This window comes from Carya illinoinensis, chromosome 1 (assembly GCF_018687715.1).
Source record: "Carya illinoinensis cultivar Pawnee chromosome 1, C.illinoinensisPawnee_v1, whole genome shotgun sequence".
Lineage (NCBI taxonomy): Eukaryota > Viridiplantae > Streptophyta > Magnoliopsida > Fagales > Juglandaceae > Carya > Carya illinoinensis.
Window position 1 is genome coordinate 43,811,294 of NC_056752.1, and position 26,079 is coordinate 43,837,372.

The 26,079-nt window shown below is 36.6% G+C and overlaps 3 protein-coding genes across 5 annotated transcripts; 1 reads left to right on the forward strand and 2 right to left on the reverse strand.

Annotated features, from left to right (window-relative positions):
• Positions 1-148: 148 nt before the first annotated feature.
• LOC122276377 lies at positions 149-2,389 on the reverse strand. Its single transcript, XM_043086038.1, has one exon. It carries the CDS (start codon positions 2,118-2,120, stop codon positions 348-350), a length of 1,773 nt encoding a protein of 590 aa, XP_042941972.1. The 5' UTR covers positions 2,121-2,389; the 3' UTR covers positions 149-347.
• Positions 2,390-3,251: 862 nt separating this feature from the next.
• Positions 3,252-8,858, forward strand: LOC122276384. Its single transcript, XM_043086051.1, has 6 exons — positions 3,252-4,032; positions 4,885-5,057; positions 5,276-5,360; positions 5,448-5,675; positions 7,747-7,919; positions 8,352-8,858. Exons 1-6 carry the CDS (start codon positions 3,577-3,579, stop codon positions 8,452-8,454), a joined length of 1,218 nt encoding a protein of 405 aa, XP_042941985.1. The 5' UTR covers positions 3,252-3,576; the 3' UTR covers positions 8,455-8,858.
• A 1,072-nt stretch (positions 8,859-9,930) lies between these two features.
• LOC122276391 (nuclear transport factor 2-like) lies at positions 9,931-15,560 on the reverse strand. 3 transcript variants are annotated; one of them, XM_043086074.1, is made up of 9 exons: positions 15,167-15,559; positions 14,937-15,071; positions 12,947-13,253; positions 12,410-12,675; positions 12,137-12,317; positions 11,824-11,945; positions 11,675-11,740; positions 10,975-11,056; positions 9,931-10,407 (listed from the first exon to the last, which is right to left on the reverse strand). In XM_043086074.1, exons 1-9 carry the CDS (start codon positions 15,203-15,205, stop codon positions 10,205-10,207), a joined length of 1,401 nt encoding a protein of 466 aa, XP_042942008.1. In that variant the 5' UTR covers positions 15,206-15,559; the 3' UTR covers positions 9,931-10,204. The 3 variants fall into 3 exon arrangements, with proteins under 3 accessions (XP_042942008.1, XP_042941999.1, XP_042942017.1); XM_043086065.1 differs by having other exon boundaries at positions 12,137-12,323; positions 15,167-15,558; XM_043086083.1 differs by having other exon boundaries at positions 10,338-10,596; positions 12,137-12,323; positions 15,167-15,560.
• Positions 15,561-26,079: the final 10,519 nt, after the last annotated feature.

A 26,079-nucleotide genomic window follows, 5' to 3' on the forward strand; every position in this document is an offset into this window, starting at 1 on the left:
GTTGCATTACATATATATGCTGCATGCGTGCGCTTTGACAAATCTCTCTGCATTCCATTTTTCATTAACGGGGTGAATACGTACACCATAAGTGATTTATAGAGAGCACAGCAAGCTGGAGCTATGTTATATGCAGAGACGAGTAAGGTAAAAGGAATTGTCCACGCCATAACAATTAATATTGATAATTTCGAAAATTTACATACTCTACGTGAGGGCTAAAAACTTTTGAGTATAAATTAATTTCCTTTCCCACTTTTTTTGGGGGTATTCATACACCTTCTTCTTCACAACCCAAGTACCAGTCCGGATCAATCGGTCCGCAGCCGACTCATCCATTCAATGTTTCAAATGAAACTCATCTTCTCGGACGAGGCATTCCGTCGGTGGATTCTCCCACTTCCAACTTTCTTGCTTGGTTTGTTTGCAGAGTCGCCACCGCAAACGATCTGGCACTGACACCCACAGATATTGCTGAAGCACGAGAACAAACCATTACCGCCATCTGGTTTACGCTGCTCTTTCTCATGATTCTTGCTCGACATCACGCTCGAGAACTCACCTGTGTCGTACACGGGCGGGAGCTCGGTTCGCCAACGCTCTAGCTTAGACTGTAGCCCTTCCACGCTCTCGTCCATGCTGGCCCCGCCCACCAATGAGCTCCCTTCCTCGTCCAGTCGCTGCACCTTAGCCATTTCTGCTGCCACTTCAGACGGCGATGGACCCAGCTCAGACTCTGTCAAGAACATCCTCGAGTTAGGTACTACCGACTTGCGCGGGGTGATATTGTAATCCATCAACGCCGACCTGCGCGGCGTTCCGTACTCTAACAGCCCGTTGAACTTGTGGAAGGATTTCGTACGAATAGGTGTAGCGCGTGGGTGGACCTGTATCAGACGTGGATGCTTGGGTGTCCCACGTGTATGCATGGGAGTCATGCGGACATGCATGGGTGTCGCATTTGAGTGCAAGGGAGTCATGCGGGATTTTCTCGGGTTCTCATAATCCAAGTAGAAACCCGCTTTTTCAAGTGTGCTCAGTCTTACTTTCGGCGTGTCCACCTCCGACTCTGACCAGTTGTCGGCTTCTCTAATGGGTTTTTCATTCAACACCACCCGTTTCGTCGGCGGGTCTACTTCAGGTGCTGCCTCCGATTCGCTTTGGACGGAACTCGGCTTGCCTTTACCCCCTTTTTTATGGCCCTTCTTAGGTGGTGGGTCTCGGCTAACTTCCGAACCGCTGACTATCGAACTGGATTTTCCGGTTTTATCCTTAACTGATGCGTACCCGCTGACTTCGGATCCACTTATTACGGAGCTGGGCCTGGACTCCTTTGCGCTCTTATTCTTTCTCTTTTTGCCCTTCCCGACGTCTGAACCGCTGAGCAACGAATTACTTGCTCTGGACCAGAATTTCGTTTTCTTGGGACCCACATCTGACCCGTTGACTGTGGAGCTCGGTTTTCCCTTCTTTGGGACCCCTCGGAGTTCTGAGGCCCGGAGTTCAGACCTGATCATAGAGCTGGTGTCACTCTTGGTGCGTCGGAGGCCGGAAGGTTTGGAAACAGCCGTCTGAATGGACCCGTTCCCTTGGAGATGCGAGTCATCCTCTCCCATCAGGTGGCGATACCCTACTGCACCCGAGGAGTAGAGCTGCGAGTACAATGGCATGCTCCGCATGGAGCTGTTAAGCACTCCCACGCCAATATTCAGAATCCCCTGGGGCCGACCCGAGGGCCTGCGGACCTGGAGCGCCACGAAACGCATCCCAGCCGGCGACTGGATGTTGCGCTGGAACGCCCGGGGCGGGTTAGGGAGGATATTCCCGACGAGGACACGGACTGTCCCCACGTGGACGTCCCGGAACCAGTGGAGCGCATAGATCTCGACCATGATGGCCGAGGTGTCGGAGTATAGAAAGTCGTCGTCCACGCGGAAGACGAACTTGTCGTTCCAGGTGGGGTTGTTGTCTCCCTGGGTGTCGACTCGAGTCGAAAGCTTCCGGTCTGGGTGTACCCAAGCCACCGCGTAGGTCCGCATGGACCGGGAGACATTGGCGAGGTCTTGAGCGGATATAAGATTTAGTTCCAAGAGTTGGAAGGGGGCTAGAATGGTTGACATTATTAAAAAACGAGGATACTGTAAAAATAAATTAGAAAATGGAGATGAAGAAGAGATGAATAAGGTTGAATTACTGGGAAGAAGAACGAGGGTTCCGCTCTCGCCCTCCGATGGAGGGGCAGACGACGAGAGATGCGAGGGTGAATGGCACGAAGTGAATGCTGGGGGAGAAGGGATTTGAGAAGGGTGTTAATGAGGTCTGGGGGCTTGTTGTTTACTAAAATTAACCTGCTGGTCTTCATGTTTACCCCTGGTTTTCTTCATCTTAGGTGGCGCCAGTTCGTTAATGGCAGTTATTTTCGTAACATAAAACGTGGTCGTATCTGGTTATGGTTATCCAGGCACAAGGTATTACCTCCCTTTCGTCCCTAGCTACCAGAAAACTGACGGAATACAACTGAGCATTCTAGAATGGTATAATGTTCTGGAATTTAACATCTTGGTTCCCAAAAATTGGATGTTTGTTGTTGTAAAATATGCCACAATTATTTCCTCCCAAAAATAACTTTTCTAGAAGACTTTCGTACTACGTACTCAGAAAAGTCTATCACGAAATTCTCTCTGGGCCCAATAGACTTGTTACGGGCCGGGATTGGCCCGCTACAGCGGACATGGTTAGCAGGGCAGCAATGGTGGTTTATACAAGAACTCATCTTATTTTATATCTTCGATCGTTATTAAAATGTAATTTTTGGAAATGAAATTCACCGAGAAATTTGCATTTTCTGAATAACCAAGTACCCAGTTCGGGAACTGCACATGGTTCACTCACCACTGAAACTTCCAAGACGGTTGAGACATTATTAAAGTACATTTTCTCACGAGCCCCCGCCCCGCCAAGCCAAATGTTAATTGTGTTAAAAATATGAATTTTGTTACGTATAAACGAATTCGCATATTAATTTATATATCAATATAGTTATTTTTATATTTAAAATTTAAATTCACATAATTTTTATTAAAATTTGACTTTATAACTAATCACATTAAATAAATATATATATATTCATACATATATTCACTTACAATCAGATTTTTTTAAAAAATATATAAGAAAAACAGGCCACCTGATTCCTGTATTAATCCTTGAAAAGCACTCAAAAAGGTGAGCCAAGTTTCATGTGATGCACTGATGGAAGAAAGCTTGAAATGGGAACACAAGTAGCTGGCCAATTTGGATTTTCACGATTTTTCGAGTCAATAAAGATATTAGCTGGCCGATTGTGAGGTTCAAATTCGGACAAGTAAGCCAATTCCCGTGCTTTAGCTTGGTGGCCAATCAAGTATTTATTGTGCTGCCCAGTTCTTTGAACTGAATTCGATCGACGTCTCTAGCTTTCGACGAGCCTGGGCTGATATGGAAAATCGGAAGGCTTAGGCTATTGTTCTTCTGACGTCGACGAGTTTCGCAATCCGAGTACGCCTACGGAGTTTCTGTATAAAACATATCAATTCAATGTTGCACTCATCACCGTCTTTTTCGATATACCATTCTGGGGATGAATTTCAGGATTTAGAGGGTCGAGATCCGAGTCAAGAAGCGCTGGAGAGAACTATTACCATAGGCGAGAGCTTAGAAGCCATAGGTAGTGGTGAATTCAGCTTTAACAAGAAGAGTATGAGCTTGATTGTGGAAAGGGAAGAGGAGAAGGATGAAGTTGTTGATGGGATTCAGAGTGGAAGTGTTGAAGAAGAAGCGAATGAACCACCTAGTCCACCCTTGTACCTTGCGACAGGGCTTGGGATTGACACTTCTGGTTTTGGTGTTGGCGGTGGCCGTGGTTTTGATGAGTTCAATTTAGCTGTGGCGAACTTCGATGATGGTGGCGATGTTGAAGAGTACTGCAAGAGGATGGTTGATGAATATCCGTGCCACCCGTTGTTTCTGAGAAAATATGCTCAAGTTTTGCAGGTTAGTCTTCTTTGCCTTGTGCTTCTGCTTTTTTCCTGATTTGTAAATCTCTTAAAGCTACACAAAAATTTGAGGAAATATATCTTACAAGAAATTGGATCTACTAATAATTGTGAATACTAGCCTCGTTTATACATCCATAGATCGGTTGATTATATCGAATACCTATTTTCAACTCCTGATTAATCGGATCTGATTGATAATAGTTCTTAGAAGTGGCAGGGTCGAAGCGTTTATCTTTTTCTAGTTGTTCGATCGTGGGCCAATTACAGAGTAGACTATAACCAAATTAGACCCCACCTCAGAGGGTACTCGTACTTCAATTTCTGCTATCCCGTTTGTTGTTGTTGTTGTTGGTGGTGTTGGTGGTGGCGCTTCTGCTGCTGCTGCTGCTTTTGCTATGTTCCTGTTATTAGGCCTGACCATAAGGCAGGCTATATGTGTCTCTGACCCTTTCTCATGAGGCTTTACCTCTATACTTGAGCGAAAGTGCCTCAATTTGATGAAACCTTGCCCTCTGGGGTGCAACAGTGATGCCATTTAGTTTTAAGCCCAATTGCATTACTCACGATTAAAGCTTCTTTTACGAAGAAATAGTTTGGTGATGAAAGCTGAGATTATTGTATGTGGAAACTTGGTGAAAACTCTACAGATCAAAACGATCTACTACAACTAACGCAAGTGTAGAATGGCTAGAAAAATTAAAGAGTAAAAACAAAAATCTTCAAAATAACTGATAATGGTCATATCATTTTCAATAAAGGGAAGCAGTCTTTGTACAATTCAAAGATTAGATTTCACATTATGAAACGTGCCTCCTTTTTCTATGCTCTTTTCTTATTTTTCCTCAAGTCCAAGGGAGACCTTCAAGGAGCAGAGGAATACTATTATCGTGCTACACTAGCAGATCCTGAAGATGGTGAAATTATGGTGCTATATGCTAAACTCGTGTGGGAGCACCATCATGACCAAGATAGAGCCTTGAGTTACTTTGAGCGGGCAGCTCAAGCCGCTCCTCAGGATAGGTGAGCACTTCCTCCATCTGGCATCATGAAAAGAATACGGCTCTAAGTTTGTGCTTTGAACTGCTGCAGATTATACTTTATGGAGTTGTATTAGATTCTAGACTCTTGTTGCCAAAACCTATCACTGACCTTCAGAAACTGGATGACCCAATGTGAACTTGCAAACCTAATTTTAGAAATCATGCCCAAAAGTTAACCTTTTAATTTCTTGTTTCCAGCCCTGTTCTTGCAGCATATGCTAGTTTCCTCTGGGAAATAGAGGATGACAAGGAAGAATATGAAGCATCTCAAGCTCACATTCAGGTGTAACATTTGGTCAGAGGAATTGATGGCTTCAAAAAATGTTTCGCGATGTTGGAAAGATTCTAATGCTTTCAGGATAAAGTGCAGATTGAGCAGGAAAAACGTGCAGAGGAACTCGAAATGTCAACCTCCAAAGAAAAAGTTGAAATAGTAAGTTCATCCCAACATGCACCAGGTCTTAAGATTGATGTAGCTGGTTTTCCTGCGGCTGAATCCAGCAGAGGCAGCAATGTTGAGGAGTATCATAAGAAGATGGTTGAGGATAATCCTAACAACCCCTTGTTTCTAAGAAATTATGCTCAGTTCCTATGTCAGGTAAGATAATCATATTTTGTTCCCTATCTCATCTTAGTCTAGGGCCTGGTTTGGTTTCACAAACCTTTGAAACCATCTCATCTCATCTCGTCTTAACATCCAAACACCATTCAAACACAAACATTTTTCAATTTCAAATTTTCAAATTTTCAACTTTTTCATCTAATCAATTGCCTAATTGTTACAACTTTCCCAAACTTCTAAACAAAACACAAAAAATAATTCAACTTTTTCAAATCCAAAAAAAAAAGTTATATTCTAACACTCTTTTAACTTTCTAATTTTTTATTCAACATTTTCTCTCTTTTCCCAAAACCCCATAAAAATCTTAATTCAAACTATTTCACTACTATGGACAGATTTTTCATCTCATCTGTGTAACCAAACGTAACTCTTCATGGTTAGCTTATTTTACTCAACATCTATTGACAAGAATGTGAGGCCAATATAGTTAATGGATTAAACATCACCATAAACTGTTTTGTGTGAGCTCATTCTGCTTCTTTATGAGACCCAGTTCTGTAGCGTCTCTTGGGTTAGTACACTTTATCCAGCTCAGTGGAAGACTAAGACTAATTGCATGCTTTTAGTGGTGTGATCAACATATGCCTTCATTCTGCATTATAGTAAGATTTTGGAATAGTTTGATTTTCAGGAGTTTAGTACTTACAGAACATATGAATGTTTCTCTCACATTTAGCAATATTAACTTAGCTAAAATGACCTTTGCCTCTTACTGCAGATTAGAATATACTCTGAACCACTAAGTCGTGAAAACTTGATACAATTGCTTATGACTTCATGTGTGTGTGTTCACATGAGTGTTTTCATGTGTATGTGAGTGTGTGCAGGGGTGTTGCCTGTGCAGGTCTCATGTTCCTTTTTTATTTTGGGGTGGGAGGTTCTGTGAGAAGTCTTGAATATTATTGCAAACATGGGAACTCCTCACATGAACTGCTCATAATTTTAATACAACTATGCACCAACGGATTTGGTAATGGGAAATCTTGCTGTATTTCAATGTTTGCATCAAGAACAAGTCCCAAGATACATAGGGACGTGCCTCCTGCTGAACTGGTGAAATTGTGTCAGTGGTAGAATGGAGAATCTAGACATACATTAGTAGATTAGTTAATTGGAGTACCCATTTCAGATAGGAGGAGTTATTTGTCTTGCCCATGGCTGCAAAATGGCTCCAATATATATATATGGATCCATACATGCTAGATGATATCCATGGATAAAGAGTGTGAACAAGAATTACATGGTTCAGCACTAAACTAGAAGACTCGTTTAGAGTAAGTAAGGAGACATTTTATGTATCTGCTACTTGTGACTGTACAGAAAGGGAAAGTCCATATATGGACCTGGTCAAGTTAGCTCCCTACATTGATGAATAATATTCTGGATTTCAATGGCAGTCACATCATGGTTTTCAGTGGGATTGATTTTAGAACAAGCAAGCAAAAGTTTGCTTAGTGTAAAAATCACAAGGCTTGATGAGGATACAGCAGAAACCTGATAAGAGAGGAAGCCGAGACTTCATGTAGAACACGATTTCAAAAATATGTAGAAGCTCCACTAACAACAACTTCTGAACCGTTCTTCAAGATTGCACCCATCATCACAAGCTTAAGATCAAAGTAATTCATTGACACAATAACTCATGACAGAGAATTGAATTATTTGGGAATCCATTGGCTTGAAATTTACTGCATGTAACTCATATATTTCCATTACAAAATATTCGTTAAATTCACTACGGGTGCCTTTGCCCCCAATGGAGCATTGGAAAAAGAAAAAAAAATGATGTACTTGTAGGATCCTCAAGAATTTATGTGAGGATTGGTTATTGCTAATTGGTATAAATCCCATTTTATGACCGGCATTGCACTTTTGAGGCAGCAAAACAATACATATCTCTACATATTCTGTGAACATTTATCACATATTTATCAGGATAAGAAGAATATGCACGGAGAAGATTATACATAGTGTCTCTCAATAACATTAAATTGTTCTCTGCTTGACTCAATGGAACTCATGTTTAATTATCATGTTCAACCTACAGTCCAAGGGAGACCTCCAAACAGCAGAGGAATTTTACATGCGCACTATACTAGCTGATCCTAGTGATGGTGAAATCATGTCACAATATGCTAAATTGGTGTGGGAACTCTACCATGACCAAGATAAAGCATTGTCCTACTTTGAGAGAGCAGTTCAGGCTTCTCCTGGAGATAGGTACAATTGTCTTGCACAACTCCTAATTTCAGTGTTTGAACTTTGAATTGTTTCCTTTATTCTCATCGTGTTAAAAAGATGTTCCTTCAGCATTGAACGCACGTCTTACTACTAGCACATGTATAATGTATTATGATGATGTGGGACCAAGCTCTTAGTTAGCCATCTAGGAGGTTATTCCAAGCTTAAAATAAATATGATCCAGTGTATCACTTAAGTTGGATGCTTAGTAATAGTTGTCACAAACTCTTTTCCCTTCAGAAAATCCTGTTCTCCAGGCACTAGATGATCTGCTTCATGATAGAAGTTGCTTAGAGAACGAAATCCACAACTTCTCACATAACTACAAGAATGAAGAGGGGGATGATGATTCTCAAAAAGACATTGCCTATATGACCTTACCAGTTTTGGTTGATTGTTTTCTGTTTTCAGCCATGTTCTTGCAGCATATGCTAGTTTCCTCTGGGAGACGGAAGACGAGGAAGATGGTGACCCAAGGCACGGCAGTGATCGGGCACTTCTTATCCACGGATAACCCATGAGTGCAGCAAATGCTTAACTCCAACACGGAAAGGAAGACCGTTAGTCAGTTGTAATGCTTCAAAGATGCAAAAGAATGAAACCAACACTCACTTCTGTTGGAAGGTTAAAAAATTTCCATTAAATTTGGGTTGTTTGCTGAAATATGGTTCATCATTATTCAGAGGGCTTCCTTAGTCACCTATTTATGAATGTTGGGGTCCAAACCCGAGAAGGTAAAATAAAATGAGATTTTAGCAAAAAGTGCAATACAATGTTGTAACAGAGTACCTGAAAATAATGAAATAAATGAATTATTTTATTTTAACATGTTGGATTAAGGCATGTAACAGATGCAACAAGACAAGCAGTAACGTTTGGTGTTTCATTTCAATTTGAATGTGATTGGAACTTGCATAATTTTGTGCTCTCTGGACAGATAGGATCTATTAGACTATTATTAGTCGCAATGTAGGTTTAAGAGCATAGTTTGAGAGCAGGGAAGGAGTTGCACAATGGGAAGATTTGGTTGGAAATCTTGAAAGGCGAAACCTGAAGCTTGTGCACAGACGCCCATTGTGCTGCGTTGAAAATCCTGTTGGACCTGATACGCAAAAAAAGTCTTTTTTTTTTTTTTTCAACCCCTACTTAACAGCGAGAAGAGATGGCAAATCTTACCGCTGCAAGTGACCGTTGGCCTAAATTTCATCTTTTATTTTTATTCTATTTTTTTCTTCATATTTTTTTATCATTTTTAAATATTTTTAAAAAATAAAAAAATACATCAATATTTAAAATCATTTTTTTAATAATTAAGTAAAAAAATAAAAAATTTGACAACCAGTCAACATGAGCAGTCAATATGGGGACATACAAGCTTTTCCCAATCGCATATCTTCCCAGCCGCATCCTTTCCCCGGACACAAGCCTATGGGCCTAAAAAGTTGCCCATTAAACTTACGAATGGGTTTTCGATCTCAGTTGACCTTATTATGGGGCTTGTCATGCTTTAGATCAAAACATGATGCTTTTGTTTTGGACCCTGTCTCGATGTCTGGTGAGCAGGAGAACTCAAAACTCAGGATCAAACACAAAAGGATGCGACCAGCACATATTAGAATTTCCAAGAACAAGACAACGGTTCGAGGACAAGCTTAATTGCGTATTATAAATAATCTTAACTTGGATAACAAACCATCATGCCCTGAGCATCCTTGGTTTCGGAGCCATTCTAATTCCAAAACATGGGTAAGCATGACAATCAAATCACCTTTCAGATTACAAAGTGAAAAAGGGAACGCACTTCCTTTTCTTTGCAATACTATGAAGAAAAGAAGATAAATAATAACAATAATAATCAGTCCGTCAGGTTGCTGAAATCTCGCTTCCAGCAAAATTGAATTAACGGCTTACAGGGCGAACAAAGTCATACCTTCAAGACAATAGGAATATATAAATGAATAAATAAATCATTTAAACATGCAGTTATCAATAGCACAAACAATGACAGATTCACTGGATTAAGAGCGCATAATTGCAAACACGCTGCTGTTGATTTAAAATAATTTCCTGGCAGAGATTCAGAGAATGGGCGACATATGTGATTCATTGTGCAAAACATTTAAACAAAGCTGGCTCCTGAAAGTGATTTCATAATCTTTCAATGGTGAATGTGCCGAGCTGCATGGCTCAACTCAAAACTGCAATCTCCCTTGTTCAAGAATTCTAATTAAATTACTTATATATATATATATATATAAAGAATTCTAATTAAATGGCTCTGGTGGACTTTGTCCACGTCCTGATACTTGGAGACCTGAGAACCCCCTGTCTTGCCAGGAACCCGGCCGATAGAAACCATTTCCTCTTAGTCTGCTGTAGTCCTGGTCACTTCCTCTACCAAAACTCCGAGAGCTAAAACGTCCCCTTGGTGCATCTGCTTGGTAGCTGACCCTACCCCTGCCCCTCCCTGTTCATAAAAATATACAGCTCTTTTCTGATAAGTAAACAATATACAATTAACTGATGATTTAGTTTGAAATAGTGATTTGTTGAGACCAACATGGAACGGGTGATTATCCATGCTAAAATGAACTTGCTACTTCAAATGTCACCAAATCCATGCTACAGTATTCATTGTATCCGCTTAGAAGGCTTACTAATTCAGGTCAGACAAGATAGTATAATCAAGAATCCCAATCATAAAAAGATATTATAACCAAGAATCATAATCAAGGCATATATTCTATGAATACAAAAGGGCATAATGTTGCGGGCAAAACCAAAGCAGCAGACTTTTTCAAATGTGATTTTGTCATTTCACTTAAATATATCACAAAAAAGTGATGCCGACAATCCACCTCAGATATCATCAATATCTAAATCTAAATCAACATTTATTTTTTTATTTTAAAACATTTCTAGTCTTTCAATGGTATTGGCTTATTGTCAAAGAATGTCATATTTACACAACAATTCATGAAAGTATTTGGGGCCATTTCCTGAAAGAAAAGATAGAAAGAAAAAAAATACACACTTGATCCCCGAGATGGAATGTTGCTGTTTGGTCTCCGCTCTTCAATGTACACTTGCCGTCCAGCAATTTGAACAGAACCCGCCTACAGACAAAAATCAGAGTTGCTTTAATATACAAATACAACAAAAACATAAAAATTCCTTTTTTTTAAAAAAAAAAGCAATAAAAAGCATTAAATTGCACAAGTAATGGAAATTCCCCAAAGAAACAAAAAATCTTAATTTTAAATTATAATATATCCAATTTCGGAAATTTAAGAGAGCTAAAAAAAACATATGTATTTTTTTTGTTGGCACCAAGTGTCTGAGAACAAAGTCCCAACTAATCCTGGGTTTGCATAGACCTGGCAAGGATTTTCATCAGGTAATTCAAGGGGAAGTTCCCCCAGTTTGATGGCCCCTAGAAAATGTTTGCACACAAAAGGATTTGAACCTTAGGCCTAGATGGAGCATACCACCAATACCAAGGCCTTTACCACTTGAGCCAACCTGTAGGGTTTACACTAAAAAAATATATACAACTTCCAAAATCTAATGCAAAATAGAGAACTGGAAAGTATGCTCATTTCACAAAATAAGTTTAAAGTAATTGTCATCTATGGTATATAATTTCGTAATAGCTTTTTTTTGTCCAAGTAAAATATAATTTTATAATAACTAAAAGATTTATTATATCACAGATTCTCTAAACATATCCAGACCTTGATTGCATTCTGAACGCCGGTCATATCTTCAAATTCGACAAACGCATAGCAAACACCAACCTCCTGCACACAATAAGCATTTAGCTTCATACAAGTTGATGCTATAATAAAGTAAAACAGTTCAATAAGGTGCAAAAGACATGAACCTTGCGACTTCTAACGACCACACCCTCCTCACTGAGTTTACCAAAATTCTTGAATTCCTCCTCAATTTCAGAAGCAGATACAGTAGGTGATAGGTTTCTCACATAAACAGACTTGATTTCGTCTACAAGCATCCATACATAAAATCAAATAAAGGCTCCAAAATCCAACATAACCAACAACTTCGAAGGCAATTACAAACATATGATATCTTATCCAATTTTGCAGGAAAGGAACTCCAAAACCCTAACAATCATAAGAAAGTTTATTCTATTATAATTCAATGTAAATATCTAATAGTAGTAGAAATCACACCTTCATCTTCCATTGAGGGAACCTCCTCTGGCACCTCCGCCACAAACCTGTCAAATGTATTTGACACCACACTCGATTGCTGTGCGGTGGGCTGTGGTACATAATCCCACTCTGAATTAAGAGGTGCACTTTTTATAGAAGGCTGTGAAGCAACTGCTTGTGTAGGTTGTCCTCTAGCTACCTGTAACTTCCAAAACAAGCAAGCAGAAACAATCAGTCCCATGTGGGAATGTATCTCCCACAAAATGGATAATTGTTAGATTTAGTACGTACAATAGAAGCATAAGTGTGCTTTTGGGGCTCTCCAACAGGTTCCTCGACCACAGGAGGAAGTTGGTCTTGTACTGAATTCAATGTATTCTGAAGCAAACCATCTGACTCTTCCACAAAATTGTTCTCCAAGATGCTTTCAGACTCGAGGACTTGCTGCAATCTCTGCTTTGCAAGACTAAAATTTTCAACAATACCATTTTCTTTTAATTCAGTAGGAGCCACCAACTCTCTTGCTTGGATTTCTCTGCCAAGCAAATAATTCGACACTGCAACAACCATCATTTTGATTTACTAAATTATTGTACGGAGGAAAACTTTAGTCTCTACAAACGGAGAGTTACTGAAGATATTCCCTACAGATATTGGTCGTGCATAAATACAGTTTCATACCGAAATGTAGAGAGAAACTTAACAATTTCTGACCTTTTTTTTTTTGTTTTTTTTTTTAATTTTTGGATAGGTAATCAAGAATTTCCTCTTTCCATGCAGAGATGGATGAGAAGTCCACCCCAACAAACTAAGTTGAGTAACCATTACCTGGATCTGAAACAGTGGCAGGAGCGTTTAATTTGGACTCAAGTTTGCTCTGGGCTAATAACACTGCTGGATGACTGTGAATTGGATTATCATCAACAAAGTGAAAAATATCATTAAGCACAAAATAGCCCTTTTCCTGAGGTGCAAGGAAAAACATCTGCACAAATTTCCTCTTTCCACTAAAATCCTTAGTTTTCACCGAGCCAGAAACCATCACAAGAACACCGCTATTCAAAGATTCCAGGGAATTTGCTGTCTTGATTTCAATTCCAGTATAACCGAGAGACATAACGAGTGAATGGATTTGCTACCAAAAGAAGAAATAAAATTAGGCAAGCTAAACTAAGAGATCTATTAATTGCACTAATAAATGATTTTTAAAAAGTGAGTACCAGAGCAGTGAAATTTCTTTTCTTTTTTTTTGATAAGTAATATGACCAGAGCAGTGAAAATAAAATCATAAAAAAATAGCGCCTTAATAAGGAAAGATTATTAAATGAGTGCAACAAATATCAAGGGAAAAAAAACCATCAGCTACAAAGTAATGCAAAACTACCAGCATTTAATACCACATATTCCCGGAAAAGTCAGTACTAACTAATCATTAATGGATCTATTTCAGTAATGAATGCACCAACATGAGCTATGAGTGATACAGTTGAAGAAAGGCAAACAATAAGTTCTTTCAAAATTGACTGTTTGTCCACTCTGTTAACTGGATGTCTGGACCAAATTCAAGGGGAAAAAGGGATTTTCCCCTTGAATTACCTGAGGTTCACTTGCGGGAAACTCCTTGTTGAGGGCTTGTGCACCCCTGGGATTAGTTGGGACACTATTCTCGGACATCCGGTGCCAATTAAAAAAAAAAAAAAAGGTATGATATCAATGTTAACCTTGTATAATTGGATTTTTGTTATATAACAGGGGAAAAAAGAGCATCAAATTTCTAATACCATTTTAGTAGCAGATACACTTCTGCAAGTAACTGATTTATTCCAGAAAAAAAGAAACCCAACTAAAACATTCATCTCTGAATGCTGCTGGCATATAAGATTTTCGTTAATATGTGGCAACCATGTAAAAAAAACTAATTCAAACATAAAAGAATGCAACAAATTAGTATAAAGCATTGCATAGCACATTGATTAAACATAATCGCCATATCAATGTGCTCCCCAAAAGCTAAGAGATAGTTTGCAAGCAGTAGTTGATAAACCCTCACCACGCCAGCTTTTTTTTTTTAATTTTTTTTTTTTTTATATATATCCGTGGTGGGTATCCAGGCTAGTATGTGCGCATCTTGAGTAATCTCACAGGCCCTGAACGGCCAAGTAAACCTCCACTAGCCCTAAGGGGACTCAAATTGGTGACCATTGGGGAGTAAACCTAAGGCCTAACCAAATGAGCTGCCCCTCAGGGTTATCCCGGCCAGCTTTCTTATAGTTCAAAGAAAAAAATATCTCGCTTCCATGCTTTGGGATGCTCAACCAAGAATGTACACCACTGATGGAGCATATAACTATCTTACAAGAATTGGAATTTTCCCAATAAGAAAAAGATATTATGCATATTTGCAAAACTATAGTCCACTCCACGGTTCCACGCTTCATCAACTTATTTCCTCTATTTATTTATTTTTCCATTTTCCCAACTGCATAGAGTTGAGACTTGGGGTTGATACCTAGCACCTAAATATTCTAATGAACCACAAAGAGTACCTAAGCCCACCACCGAGCTAGGAAAATGTATTACAATATAGCGAAAACTCCAAGCAGATACTGGAAATATTCGTATATAGGAGGAAAAATCGCTAAGCCTAAAACTGAAAAGATAGAAATCCTTTTTTATTTTTTTTGCTTGGAACCGTCCATATCAATAATTCAAAACCAATTCCAACATAATTCAATCTAAAATGGGTAATAAATGCAAAAACACAAAACATGAAATAAGAATGAAAGAAAATGAACGAAAAGAGAAAAAGAAGGCATACGAGCATTGTATTGGCGGTCTCGCGTGTGTTTCCATCGATACGAAGCATGGTACTTTCTTCAGAGTAGAACTGGTATACAAAGTCCGGTTGCTGCTGCAAAACCTGGTAGTACTGCCCCACAAAGTAAGTCCCCACCTGACCCATTTACCATCGTCATTAGAAACAGAAACAGGCACACAAACACACAAACACATACACACACACACAGATGTAGCTGAGAGAGTATGGACCTGTTGAGCAGTGACCGGAATGCTAAAGGGTGCGGCCATTTTCCGTAGCCCCCTAAAACCCTAAAAAGCTTGGAAAAAAAAAAAAGAAAGCAGCTTCCGAATCAAAACCGTAGAAGAAGAGCCAAGGCTCCCTCGCTCCTCCGAGATCTGAAACAGACACTGCCGCCGCCGTCACCACCAAACAATACCTTACATATCATTCTAATACTCCCAAACAGAGCATGTATAGAAAACAACACTTGCGAATGCAAACAAAGAGATCTGAGAGGTGGTGATGCTTTATAGATAGAAAGGTCGAGAAAGACAGAGATTTTGCGGAGGATTTTTCTCCACGGGATGTGATTCTGCTGAGTTTTTGTTTTGTTCCCTGTGCTAATGTATCTATCCGTATGCAGTTCCCTTTTTTTGTATTTTTTTTGTTGGTTCACAATTTTCCTTGGAGCTTAAAAATTAAATTAAATTAAATTGAATAAAGCAAAATTATGGAAGCTTTTGGGTTGACATTTGAGCTCTTTACCTCACGAGAAACTGGACAGGTGTCATCATATTGCAATATCATGAAATTCCTTTTTAAGTACATGCTAAAGTGTTCCATTATTTAGGTAACCCTGGGCTTAATTAAATTTTTTAATTTTTTTTAATCCGAGTTAGCGAGCTACATTCACTTTTATATATTTTTTATATATTTTATTAATATAATTATTGCCCAGATGACTAATACAAAAAAGAGTAAATTGAGTTGTATTAAAAAAATAACAATTATAAATCAAATATATAATATAAAATATAAACAAAATATGAAATAACAATAAATATAAAGAGTAAGGGTAAGAGAGAAGCAAACTCAGTATGTTAACGAGGTTCGGCCCCACTGCCTACGTCCTCGCCTCAAGCTACCCCTTGAGGATTTCTAAATTTACTATTCAACCTCCTTTAGGTAGAGATAGAAACCTATTACACCTTTGAACAACACCGCTACAAAGGATCCGTGTAGAACACCCACTACACTTGCAATCACCTTACACGTGGTGATTCAACTATTCCTCGTGTAGAATATTTTCTACACGCACAAGGATTATACACACCATTTTTCTGATAAAAAAGCTAATAGTGGGTAGGTTATCAGAAAACACTTCTCAATGAGTGAAATTAGAACAATACAGCGTAAACTATTTCTCTCAAAATGAACAAGGATTAAGGCTCAATGCTTAGAGAAGAGAGAATGAAAGTTTTGAATGAATGTTGTATGCTCTTGGTGTTGTAAATGTGAAACTCTCAAATGATCTATTTATAGGCATATGAGACTTCATATTCAAATTTAAAAAGATTCATATGTCAAAGACAACATCATTCACTTTTTCAAAAAAATCAAACATAATCTTTTACTTTTGGCATATGACAAAAGGAGCACACTTTCCTTTTCAAAAAATTCAAATATAATCTTTTACTTTTTGCATATGACAAAAGGAGCACACTTTCTTTTTCAAAAAATTCAAACCTAATCTTTTACTTTTTGTATATGACAAAATGAGCACACTTTACTTTTCAAAAAATTCAAACAAAATCATCTACCTTTTGTATAAGTCTAAAAAAGCATCAATCACTTTTGAAAATATTCAAATAAAACATACACATGTGAAAGATGACAATCAATCATCTTTAATATTTTTAAAGTTCAACCCTTTAATCAAGGCATGCACATGTAAAAGATGACAATCAATCATCTTTAATATTTTCAAAATTCAACCCTTTAATCAAGGCATGCACATGTAAAAGATGACAATCAATCATCTTTCAAAATTTTCAAATTTAATTTTCAAAAATATTCATGCACATGTGGAAAATGTATTTTAATGCTTTATGATAAAATATTAATTTTGAGCATTAATCCTAATTTCAAATTTTAAGAGATTTACAACATTACTCTATGACTTTAATGTGAACTTGTTTCCTTCTTGCTCATGCTTGGTTCTTTGATGTGCTTGACTCCATTGTGTAGACAACTTGAGTTTGAAACTCCTTTATTCTTTGAATTCATTTGTTATCATCAAAATCCATGTATAGATTTATAATTATATGAAACTTGAAACCTTGGGTTCAACAATCTCCCCCTTTTTGATGATGACAAATACTTGATAGAACTTGAAACCTGTATTAATACTTAAACTCCCCTTGAAAATATGCGTTAGTTTTTCAAGCAAATGTATAAATATAATTCCAAACATATATAACAAGTTTAGCAATTTAAACATGTTAATGTTCTAGTCTAAAACTTCTCCCCCTTTTGGCATCATTAAAAAGGATCGGCAGCAAGTAAATGGACTGAAGAAAACGATGCGTTTAATAGTCACTGTAGATAGTTGAAAAAGGACCCGTCCGTGACCCGACAAATGCTGCAAAGTCTCAAGGCCTAACTCTATGAATTTAGTGCGGCTGGAGATTTAAACAATCGTCTGATGTTGTTGACAAACGTGATTGAAAGATCTGAATTTCTATAAAAAAAATGAGCATTTTCATCTATCGGATGCCAAAAAAAATATATCGCTTCTTGACCTGAGTTCTGTTTTTCCATAACGATAGAATGACTGAGCAATTCTCTTCCACTAATATTCCAGACTTGAATCAGGAACTCTTGACGCATCAATTATCAATCTTCTCTCCTGAGGCCGTCAATACCATGATAGGAGCAGAGAACCGTTTTTCTAGTAAGGCTGATTCTGAGATTATTGCAGAATCAAGAATGCTCAGTAGTCAATATGTTGCCTCTGTTACGATTATGTCTCGGAGGTTAATGGCGAGGGTGAGTGAGATTGATCATCTTAACATGCAAATATCTGAGTTACGACAGAAGCTTGCTAATAAGGATAGTGACAATAAAAGGCTAAAGCAAGAAAACCAAGAGTTGAAAAAATTTACAGATTGGTATGCTCATGATCTGCAACCACGAATAGAAGAGCTGGAACGAGAAATGGTTCAGATACAAGGTCAACATCGGCAGATAACAGCAAATGTTCATCGTTTACTAGAAAAATAGGGACAATCTACTGTTAATCTCGCTGGCTTAGTAAGAAAACTTTTGACAATATGTGTCCAGCATATCTTGTATTTTTTTGACTAAATAAGATTTGAAGAGACAATAGTTTGTCTTATTCTTTATGCTATTTCTATAAAATCAGTCCTGAAGTTCATCCAATCCGCATCAAGTTTTCTTCTCATCTCTATAACTCATCTGCATTCTTTCAACATTCTCGTTTTAAGCCTTCTATTCTTTTCTCAATGGCTCATTTTTCTAATATTTCTCTAGATCCATCCATGAGGCATTCTGCATCTCAACCTCCTGTCCTTTCTGCAGCTGCCATTGGTGTCATGTTGCAGCAGGAAAATAATAATCTGACTAATAAGTTAGATTCTGATGCTATTTATGACTTGGTGAGTCTTGGGACTTGCTACTCTTCCTCTATTGTTACTTTTTTTCAGCGGCTACAAGCCAAAAATCATGAAGTTGAAAAGCTCAAAGAACAAATTGTTGTACTTCAACTAATTGTTCAAGAGTCTCACACAAGGGAAGGAATCATTCGGCAGAAGAATAAACAGTTGAAATCTTTATTAGATTCTTCATTCCGCTTGCCGGTTCCCATGAATAAGAATGACATGATATTGTATGAAGAGAATGAGCGTCTCAAACATGAGGCTAAGAATCTCAAGTTTATGTAAAAGTATTTAAAAAATCTATCTCTATTTTTATTGACTCTAGTCTATCTTTTAAGAGATATTCATAGCATGCATCATACCTATTTCTCTTCTGATCATACATAATCTATCTTCTGGTAAAGGCTTTGTGAAAATATCTGCTAACTGATTGTGTGTGTTTGTGAATTCTAGTACTATATCACCTTTCTGCACATGATCTCGAAGAAAATGATATCTTATTTCAATATGCTTAGTTCTAGAATGTTGTATTGGGTTCTTTGAAAGATTTATAGTACTTGTATTATCACATTTGATTGGAATGTGATTATACATGAGTTTAAAATCTTCAAGTTGTTGCTTCATGTAGAGAATTTGAGCACAACAACTACCCGCAGCAACATATTCTGCCTCAGCAGTAGATAGTGCAACAGAATTTTGTTTTTTACTAAACCAAGAAACTAGTGCATGACCTAAGAAATGTCATGCTCCACTAGTGCTTTTTCGATCTATTTTATAGCCAGCATAATCTGCATCTGTGTAGCTGATTAGATCGAAAGATGTGTGCTTAGGGTACCATAACCCTAGGTTAATTGTACCACTAAGATATCTAAGAATGCGCTTAACTGCAATTAAATATGATTCTTTTGGAGATGATTGAAAGCGTGCACATAAGCACATACTAAACATAATATCTGGTCTACTGGCTGTTAAATATAATAAGCTACCAATCATACCTCGATATATCTTCGAGTCAACTGGCTTACCGGATTCATCTTTATCAAGTTTAGTTGATGGGCTCATTGGTGTTCCAATTTCCTTAGCATTTTTCATCTCAAACTTTTTCAGTAATTCCTTAATATATTTTGATTGATTGATGAATGTCCCACTTTTTACTTGCTTAATTTGCAATCCGAGAAAGAATGTAAGTTCTCTCATCATGCTCATCTCAAATTTTTCCTGCATAGTCTTAGCAAAAACTTGACACATATTTTCATTAGTAGCACCGAATATTATATCATCAACATAAATCTGAATCAAAAGAATATCATCATTTTCATATTTAATGAAAAAAGTTGTGTCGATTTTTCCTCTTGAAAAACCTTTTTCAATCAAGAAACCACTGAGTCTCTCGTACCAACCTCTAAGAGCTTGTTTAAGTCCATATAATGCTTTTGTGAGTTTGAAATATGATTTTCAAAACCTGGAAGTTGTTCAACATATACCTCTTCATTTATAAAACCATTTAAGAAAACACTTTTAACATCCATTTGAAAAAGTTTGCAATCTTTATAACAAACATATGCAAGTAGCATTCGAATAGCTTCTAATCTTGGGACAGGTGCATATGTCTCATCATAATCGATTCCTTTTTCTTGATTAAAACCTTGGGCTACAAGTCAAGCTTTATTTCTAGTAATAACTCTGGACTCATTTTTCTTGTTTCTAAAAACTCATTTTGTTCCAATAATAGTATGATTTTTGGGTCTAGCAACAAGTGTCCGAACATCATTTTTTTCAAATTGATTCAACTCTTATTGCATAGCTAGAATCCAAGATTCATCAAGAAGTGCATCATCAATATTTTTAGGTTCAATTTGAGATAGAAAAACAGTATGATTGCAAATATTTCTAAGAGATGATCGAGTACTTACACCTTGTGAAGGTTCTCCCAAAATTTGTTCCACTGGATGATATTTCACAAATTTTCACTATTTGGTTGCATCTTGTATTAAATTTTGATGATCTTTCCTGATGGTTCCATGTTGAACTTCCTCTATTATTTTCTCTTTGTTGAGATTGAGACTTTCCGTGTTATTTATACATCTTGTTTCTTCATCAATAGATTTCTTGAAGACTGGATAATTAGATTCATCAAATACTACATGCATAGATTCTTGTACAGTCAAAGTCTTTTTATTGAATACTCTATAAGCTTTACTATTAGTATAATACCCGAGAAAGATACTTTCATCAGATTTTACATCAAACTTGTCTAAATTATCTAGGCCTGGGCTCCGACTCCGACGGAGTCGGAATTGCCATTTCCGACCTCCGACTCCGACTGGAGTCGGAACCGGAAGTTCACTCCGACTCCGACTCCGACGAGGAGTCGGAGTTCGACTCCGATCGGAGTTCGGAGTTAGGAACTCCGATCGGAATTCCGATGGCTTCCGAAGATCACCGTCCCAAAAATCCCTTGAAGATCACCGTCCCAAAAATCCCTTGAAGATCACCGGTCGTATCCTTCGATTCCGTCGACCTCTCCTTCTTGACGACCGCTACCTTCACTTCCTCTTCCTCACGACGTCGTTTTCTCTCCTTCCGTCGACCTCTCCTTCCGTCGTTTTCTCTCCTTCCGTCGACCTCTCCTTCTTGCATCCGGCTGGTGTTTGGCGTTGCTTTTGCTCGGAAGCGAGATCTCCAGCGAGGGTTGATTGGGAATTTGGGAGGACGAGATCGAAGTAGGGGTGACGTTCTCCTATTAAAAACGGCGTCGTTTAAACTTTAAGGTTTTCCTAAAAAAAATAGTTGCAAAATGTGTAATGGTGCATGAGGGGATTCGAACACAGGATCCGGAGAAACAAAACCGAGCCTCAACCATTGAGCTACCTGACTACATAATATTCATAATACAATATATAATATATAAATAGTCGGAGTTCGGAGTCGGAGTTCGGAGTCAACAAGGCCTCCGGACTCCGATTCCGACTCCGACTATGAGAGTCGGAGTAACTCCGACTCCGACTCCGAATTCTGAGAACTCCGACTCCGTCGGAGTCGAATTCGGAGCGGAGTCGGAAATCTCAGAAATTTGCACAGCCCTAAAATTATCCCTGTCATTTAAAATAAAACATTTGCATCCAAATACATGAAAGTAACCAATGTTGGGCTTTTTCTTATTCTAAAGCTCATAGGGGGTTTTATCTAACTTAGACCTTAGCATAACTCTATTTATAACATAACATGCAGTACTTACATCTTCGGCCCAAAAATAACTAGGCAAATTGTTCTCATTGAGCATTGTTCTTGCCATCTCTTGAAGAGATCTATTTTTTCTCTCTACTACCCCATTTTATTGAGGAATTCGAGGAGCAGAAAAATTATGCACAAAACCATTTTCATCACAAAATATTTCAATATTTTTATTAACAAACTCTTTTCCCCTATCATTTCAAATACTTGAAATAGTATAGTCATTTTCATTTTGAATTCTCTTGCATAACTTGGTAAAAGCATTATGTGCCTCATCTTTATGAGCAAGAAAGATGACCCAAGTATATCTAGAGAAATTATCAACAATAACAAATGAATAATATTTTCCTCCTAGACTTGCAACTCTATTTGGTCCAAAAAGATCCATGTGTATCAGTTGCAATGGTCTAGTAGTGGAAATATGTTTCTTAGTTTTAAAAGAAGTTTTTGTTTGTTTACCAAATTGACATGCATCACAAATTTTGTCTTTAAGAAAATTTGTTTTTGGTAAACCTCTCACAAGATCATTTTTTGAAAGTTTGGAAATAAGTTCCATGTTGGCATGTCCTAATCTTCTATGCCATAACCAACTAGTTTCATTTTGAGCTGAAAAGCAAATAGCATCTTGTGAGGTAATTTCTTTAAAATCAATTGTATAAACATTATTGTTTTTAAAAGCAATAAAACAAATATTACAATCATGATCATTCAAAATAATGCATTTATTTATTTTGAAAGTAACTGTAAATCATTTATTACATAATTGACTTATACTCAAAAGGTTATGTTTTAAACCTTCAACAAGTAGAACATCTTCAATTATGAGAGAAGATTCATTACCAATTTTACCTGTTCTCACTATTTTCCCTTTCGAGTTGTCTCCAAATGTCACGTGTCCTTCTTCTTTAGATCTAAGATCAAAGAACTTAGTATTGTCTCCCGTCATGTGTCTTGAACATCTACTATCTAAAAACCACTTGTTTTTGCTTGTGGATGACTTCATGCATACCTATAAAAATAATTAAAATGATTTTTTTTGGTACCCAAGTTCTTTGGGTCCTTTATTTATTAGTATTAGAATAAACAATATTTTTAGGTATCCATATGGTCCTAACAGTCATTGTATGATTTCTTCTAATAGGACAAGTATGATAATTATGACCATTTCTATTACAGAAATTGCAAATAGCATGTGACATATATGAAGAACTTGAATGATTATAATAATATCTTTTTTTGATAAAATTATTTTTATAAAAAGAATTTTGATTATTGGTCTTTGATATAGAAGGATTATCAAAAATTTTTTTATAAGATTTGTATTTTTATTTTGGCATATATCCCAAGCCTGCCTTGTCAAAAACACATATTTGACTACCAAGAAGTTTTTCAAAATTTCTTTTTCCATTCGTAAAGTTTTCAACAATATTTTCTAAATCGGTTTTCTTCTTATTCAATTCAAGATTTTCATCTTTCAAAATGATATTTTATTTTCTTAAAATATCAATTTCATTTGTTAAAGAAAAATTTTTCTTTTTCAAAGCAATATATTTGATACCTAATTTTTCAAATTCCTCATAAACCTCTTCTAAAACATTTTGCAATTCTTCATATGAAGGATTTTCAATATTATCAAGATTTGTTATCTCAATGTCATCTTTAGCATAAGACAAAGATTTGTTGATTCTCCATTGCTTGCTTCACTATCTGAGCTATTTAAATCATCATCACATGTAGCTTTCATTACTTTTTTACCATTGTTTCGATCTTTCTTTAGCAGAGGACAATCTATCTTGATATGACCAGACTTATTACATTTATAACAAATTAAAGTGTCATTTTTACTTGAATCTTTCTTGGAAAACTTTTTGAAGGATTTCCTCGGAGGAATTTTATTTTTCTTTAAGAACCTTTGAATTCTTCTTGTTATCATCGCAACTTCTTAATCTTTATCTTCATTTTCCTCATCTTTATCACTTTCACTTTCATTTTCATAAGGAACAGCTTTAAGTGTCAAGCTCTTATTTGGCTTTCCTTCTTCTTCTCCTCTTTTTAATGTGTACTCATGGGTGATAAGTGACCCGATGAGTTCATTCACTTCGAACTTCTTGAGGTCTCTAGTTTCAAGAATTGCTGTCACTTTTGATTCCCAACGTTTTGGTAGAGAGTTGAGAATTTTTCTTACTATCTCTACTTATGAATAAACTTTGCCAAGAGCTGTCAAGCTGTTTATGATGTTAGTAAAATGAGTGTGCATACTAGAAATAGATTCATCATCATTCATCTTAAACATTTCATATTCATGAGTAAGAATATAAATTTTTGATTCCTTGACTTGCGAAATTCCTTCATAAGTAACTTCCAAGTTATCCCAAATTTCTTTTGCCGTAGCACAAGTCATTATTCTATTAAACTTATTTCCATTGAGAGCATTAAATAATAAATTCATAGCAGTTAAATTCAAAGTATAAAGTCTATCGTCTTCACAATCAAACTCTTCTTCTTCCTTTTTGACCTTTACTCCATCAACCACTTTTGTTGGAATATAAGGTCCATTTACAATACATTTCCAGATTTCTCGACCTTGAGCCTGAATGAATATTCTCATTCTAACTTTCCAGAATGAGTAATTATCTCCACAAAAGAGTGGAGGCCGACTGCTAGATTGACCTTCACCAAATGAAGCTGAAATGTTAGCCATAAGATCTTAACTCAAAAGATAGTTAATCTTATAATAGAGTTCTTAACTCTGATACCAATTATTGCCCAGATGACTAACACAAGAGGGAGGGTGAATTGAGTTGTATTAAAAAAAAATAACAATTATAAATCAAATATATAATATAAAATATAAACAAAATATGAAATAACAATAAATATAAAGAGTAAGGGTAAGAGAGAAGCAAACTCGGTATGTTAACGAGGTTCGGCCCCACTGCCTACGTCCTCACCTCAAGCTACCCCTTGAAAATTCCCAAATTCATTATTCAACCTCCTTTAGGTAGAGATAGAAACCTATTATACCTTTGAACAACACCGCTACAAGGGATCTGTGTAGAACACCCTCTACACTTGCAATCACCTTACACGTAGTGATTCAACTATTCCCTGTGTAGAATATTTTCTACACGCACAAGGGTTATACACACTATTTTTCTGATACAAAAGCTGATAGTAGGTAGGTTATCAGAAAACACTCCTCAATGAGTGAAATAAGAACAATACAGCGCAAACTATATCTCTCAAAATGAACAATGATTAAGGTTCAATGCTTAGAGAAGAGAGAATGAAAGCTTTGAATGAATGTTGTATGCTCTTAGTGTTGTAAATGTGAAGCTCTCAAATAATCTATTTATAGGCATATGAGACTTCATATTCAAATTTAAAAAGATTCATATGTCAAAGACAACATCATTCACTTTTTCAAAAAAATTAAACCTAATCTTTTACTTTTGACATATGACAAAAGGAGCACACTTTCCTTTTCAAAAAATTCAAACTTAATCTTTTACTTTTTGCATATGACAAAAGGAGCACACTTTCTTTTTCAAAAAATTCAAACCTAATTTTTTACTTTTTGTATATGACAAAAGGAGCACACTTTACTTTTCAAAAAATTCAAACAAAATCATCTACCTTTTGTATAAGTCTAAAAAAGCATCAATCACTTTTGAAAATATTCAAATAAAACATACACATGTGAAAGATGACAATCAATTATCTTTAATATTTTCAAAGTTCAACCCTTTAATCAAGGCATGCACATGTAAAAGATGACAATCAATCATCTTTAATATTTTCAAAGTTCAACCCTTTAATCAAGGCATGCACATGTAAAAGATGACAATCAATCATCTTTTAAAATTTTAAAATTTAATTTTCAAAAATATTCATGCATATGTGGAAAATGTATTTTAATGTTTTATAATAAAATATTAATTTTGAGCATTAATCATAATTTCAAATTTTAAGAGATTTACAACATTACTCTATGACTTTAATGTGAACTTGTTTCCTTCTTGCTCATACTTGGTTCTTTGATGTGCTTGACTCCATTGTGTAGATAACTTGAGTTTGAAACTTCTTTATTCTTTGAATTCATTTGTTATCATCAAAATCCATGTGTAGATTTATAATCACATGAAACTTGAAACCTTGGATTCAACAATAATTATTTTATATTTAAAAAAATAATACAGTTAATCATATTAATATAATACGAAAAAAAATATAAAAATAATTATATATAA

What these genes read in the sequence shown, in the direction of transcription:
- LOC122276377 (XM_043086038.1), bottom strand. Translation starts at nt 2,120, where the DNA reads ATGTCAACCATTCTAGCCCCCTTCCAACTCTTGGAACTAAATCTTATA.
- LOC122276384 (XM_043086051.1), top strand. Translation starts at nt 3,577, where the DNA reads ATGTTGCACTCATCACCGTCTTTTTCGATATACCATTCTGGGGATGAA. An exon ending in AATATGCTCAAGTTTTGCAG is followed by an intron (nt 4,033 to 4,884) that starts GTTAGTCTTCTT and finishes TTTTTCCTCAAG; the next exon opens with TCCAAGGGAGACCTTCAAGG. An exon ending in CAGGCTTCTCCTGGAGATAG is followed by an intron (nt 7,920 to 8,351) that starts GTACAATTGTCT and finishes TTCTGTTTTCAG; the next exon opens with CCATGTTCTTGCAGCATATG.
- LOC122276391 (XM_043086065.1), bottom strand. Translation starts at nt 15,205, where the DNA reads ATGGCCGCACCCTTTAGCATTCCGGTCACTGCTCAACAG. An exon ending in TTCCGGTCACTGCTCAACAG is followed by an intron (nt 15,072 to 15,166) that starts GTCCATACTCTC and finishes TAAATGGGTCAG; the next exon opens with GTGGGGACTTACTTTGTGGG. An exon ending in AGACCGCCAATACAATGCTC is followed by an intron (nt 13,254 to 14,936) that starts GTATGCCTTCTT and finishes TTCTTTTGGTAG; the next exon opens with CAAATCCATTCACTCGTTAT.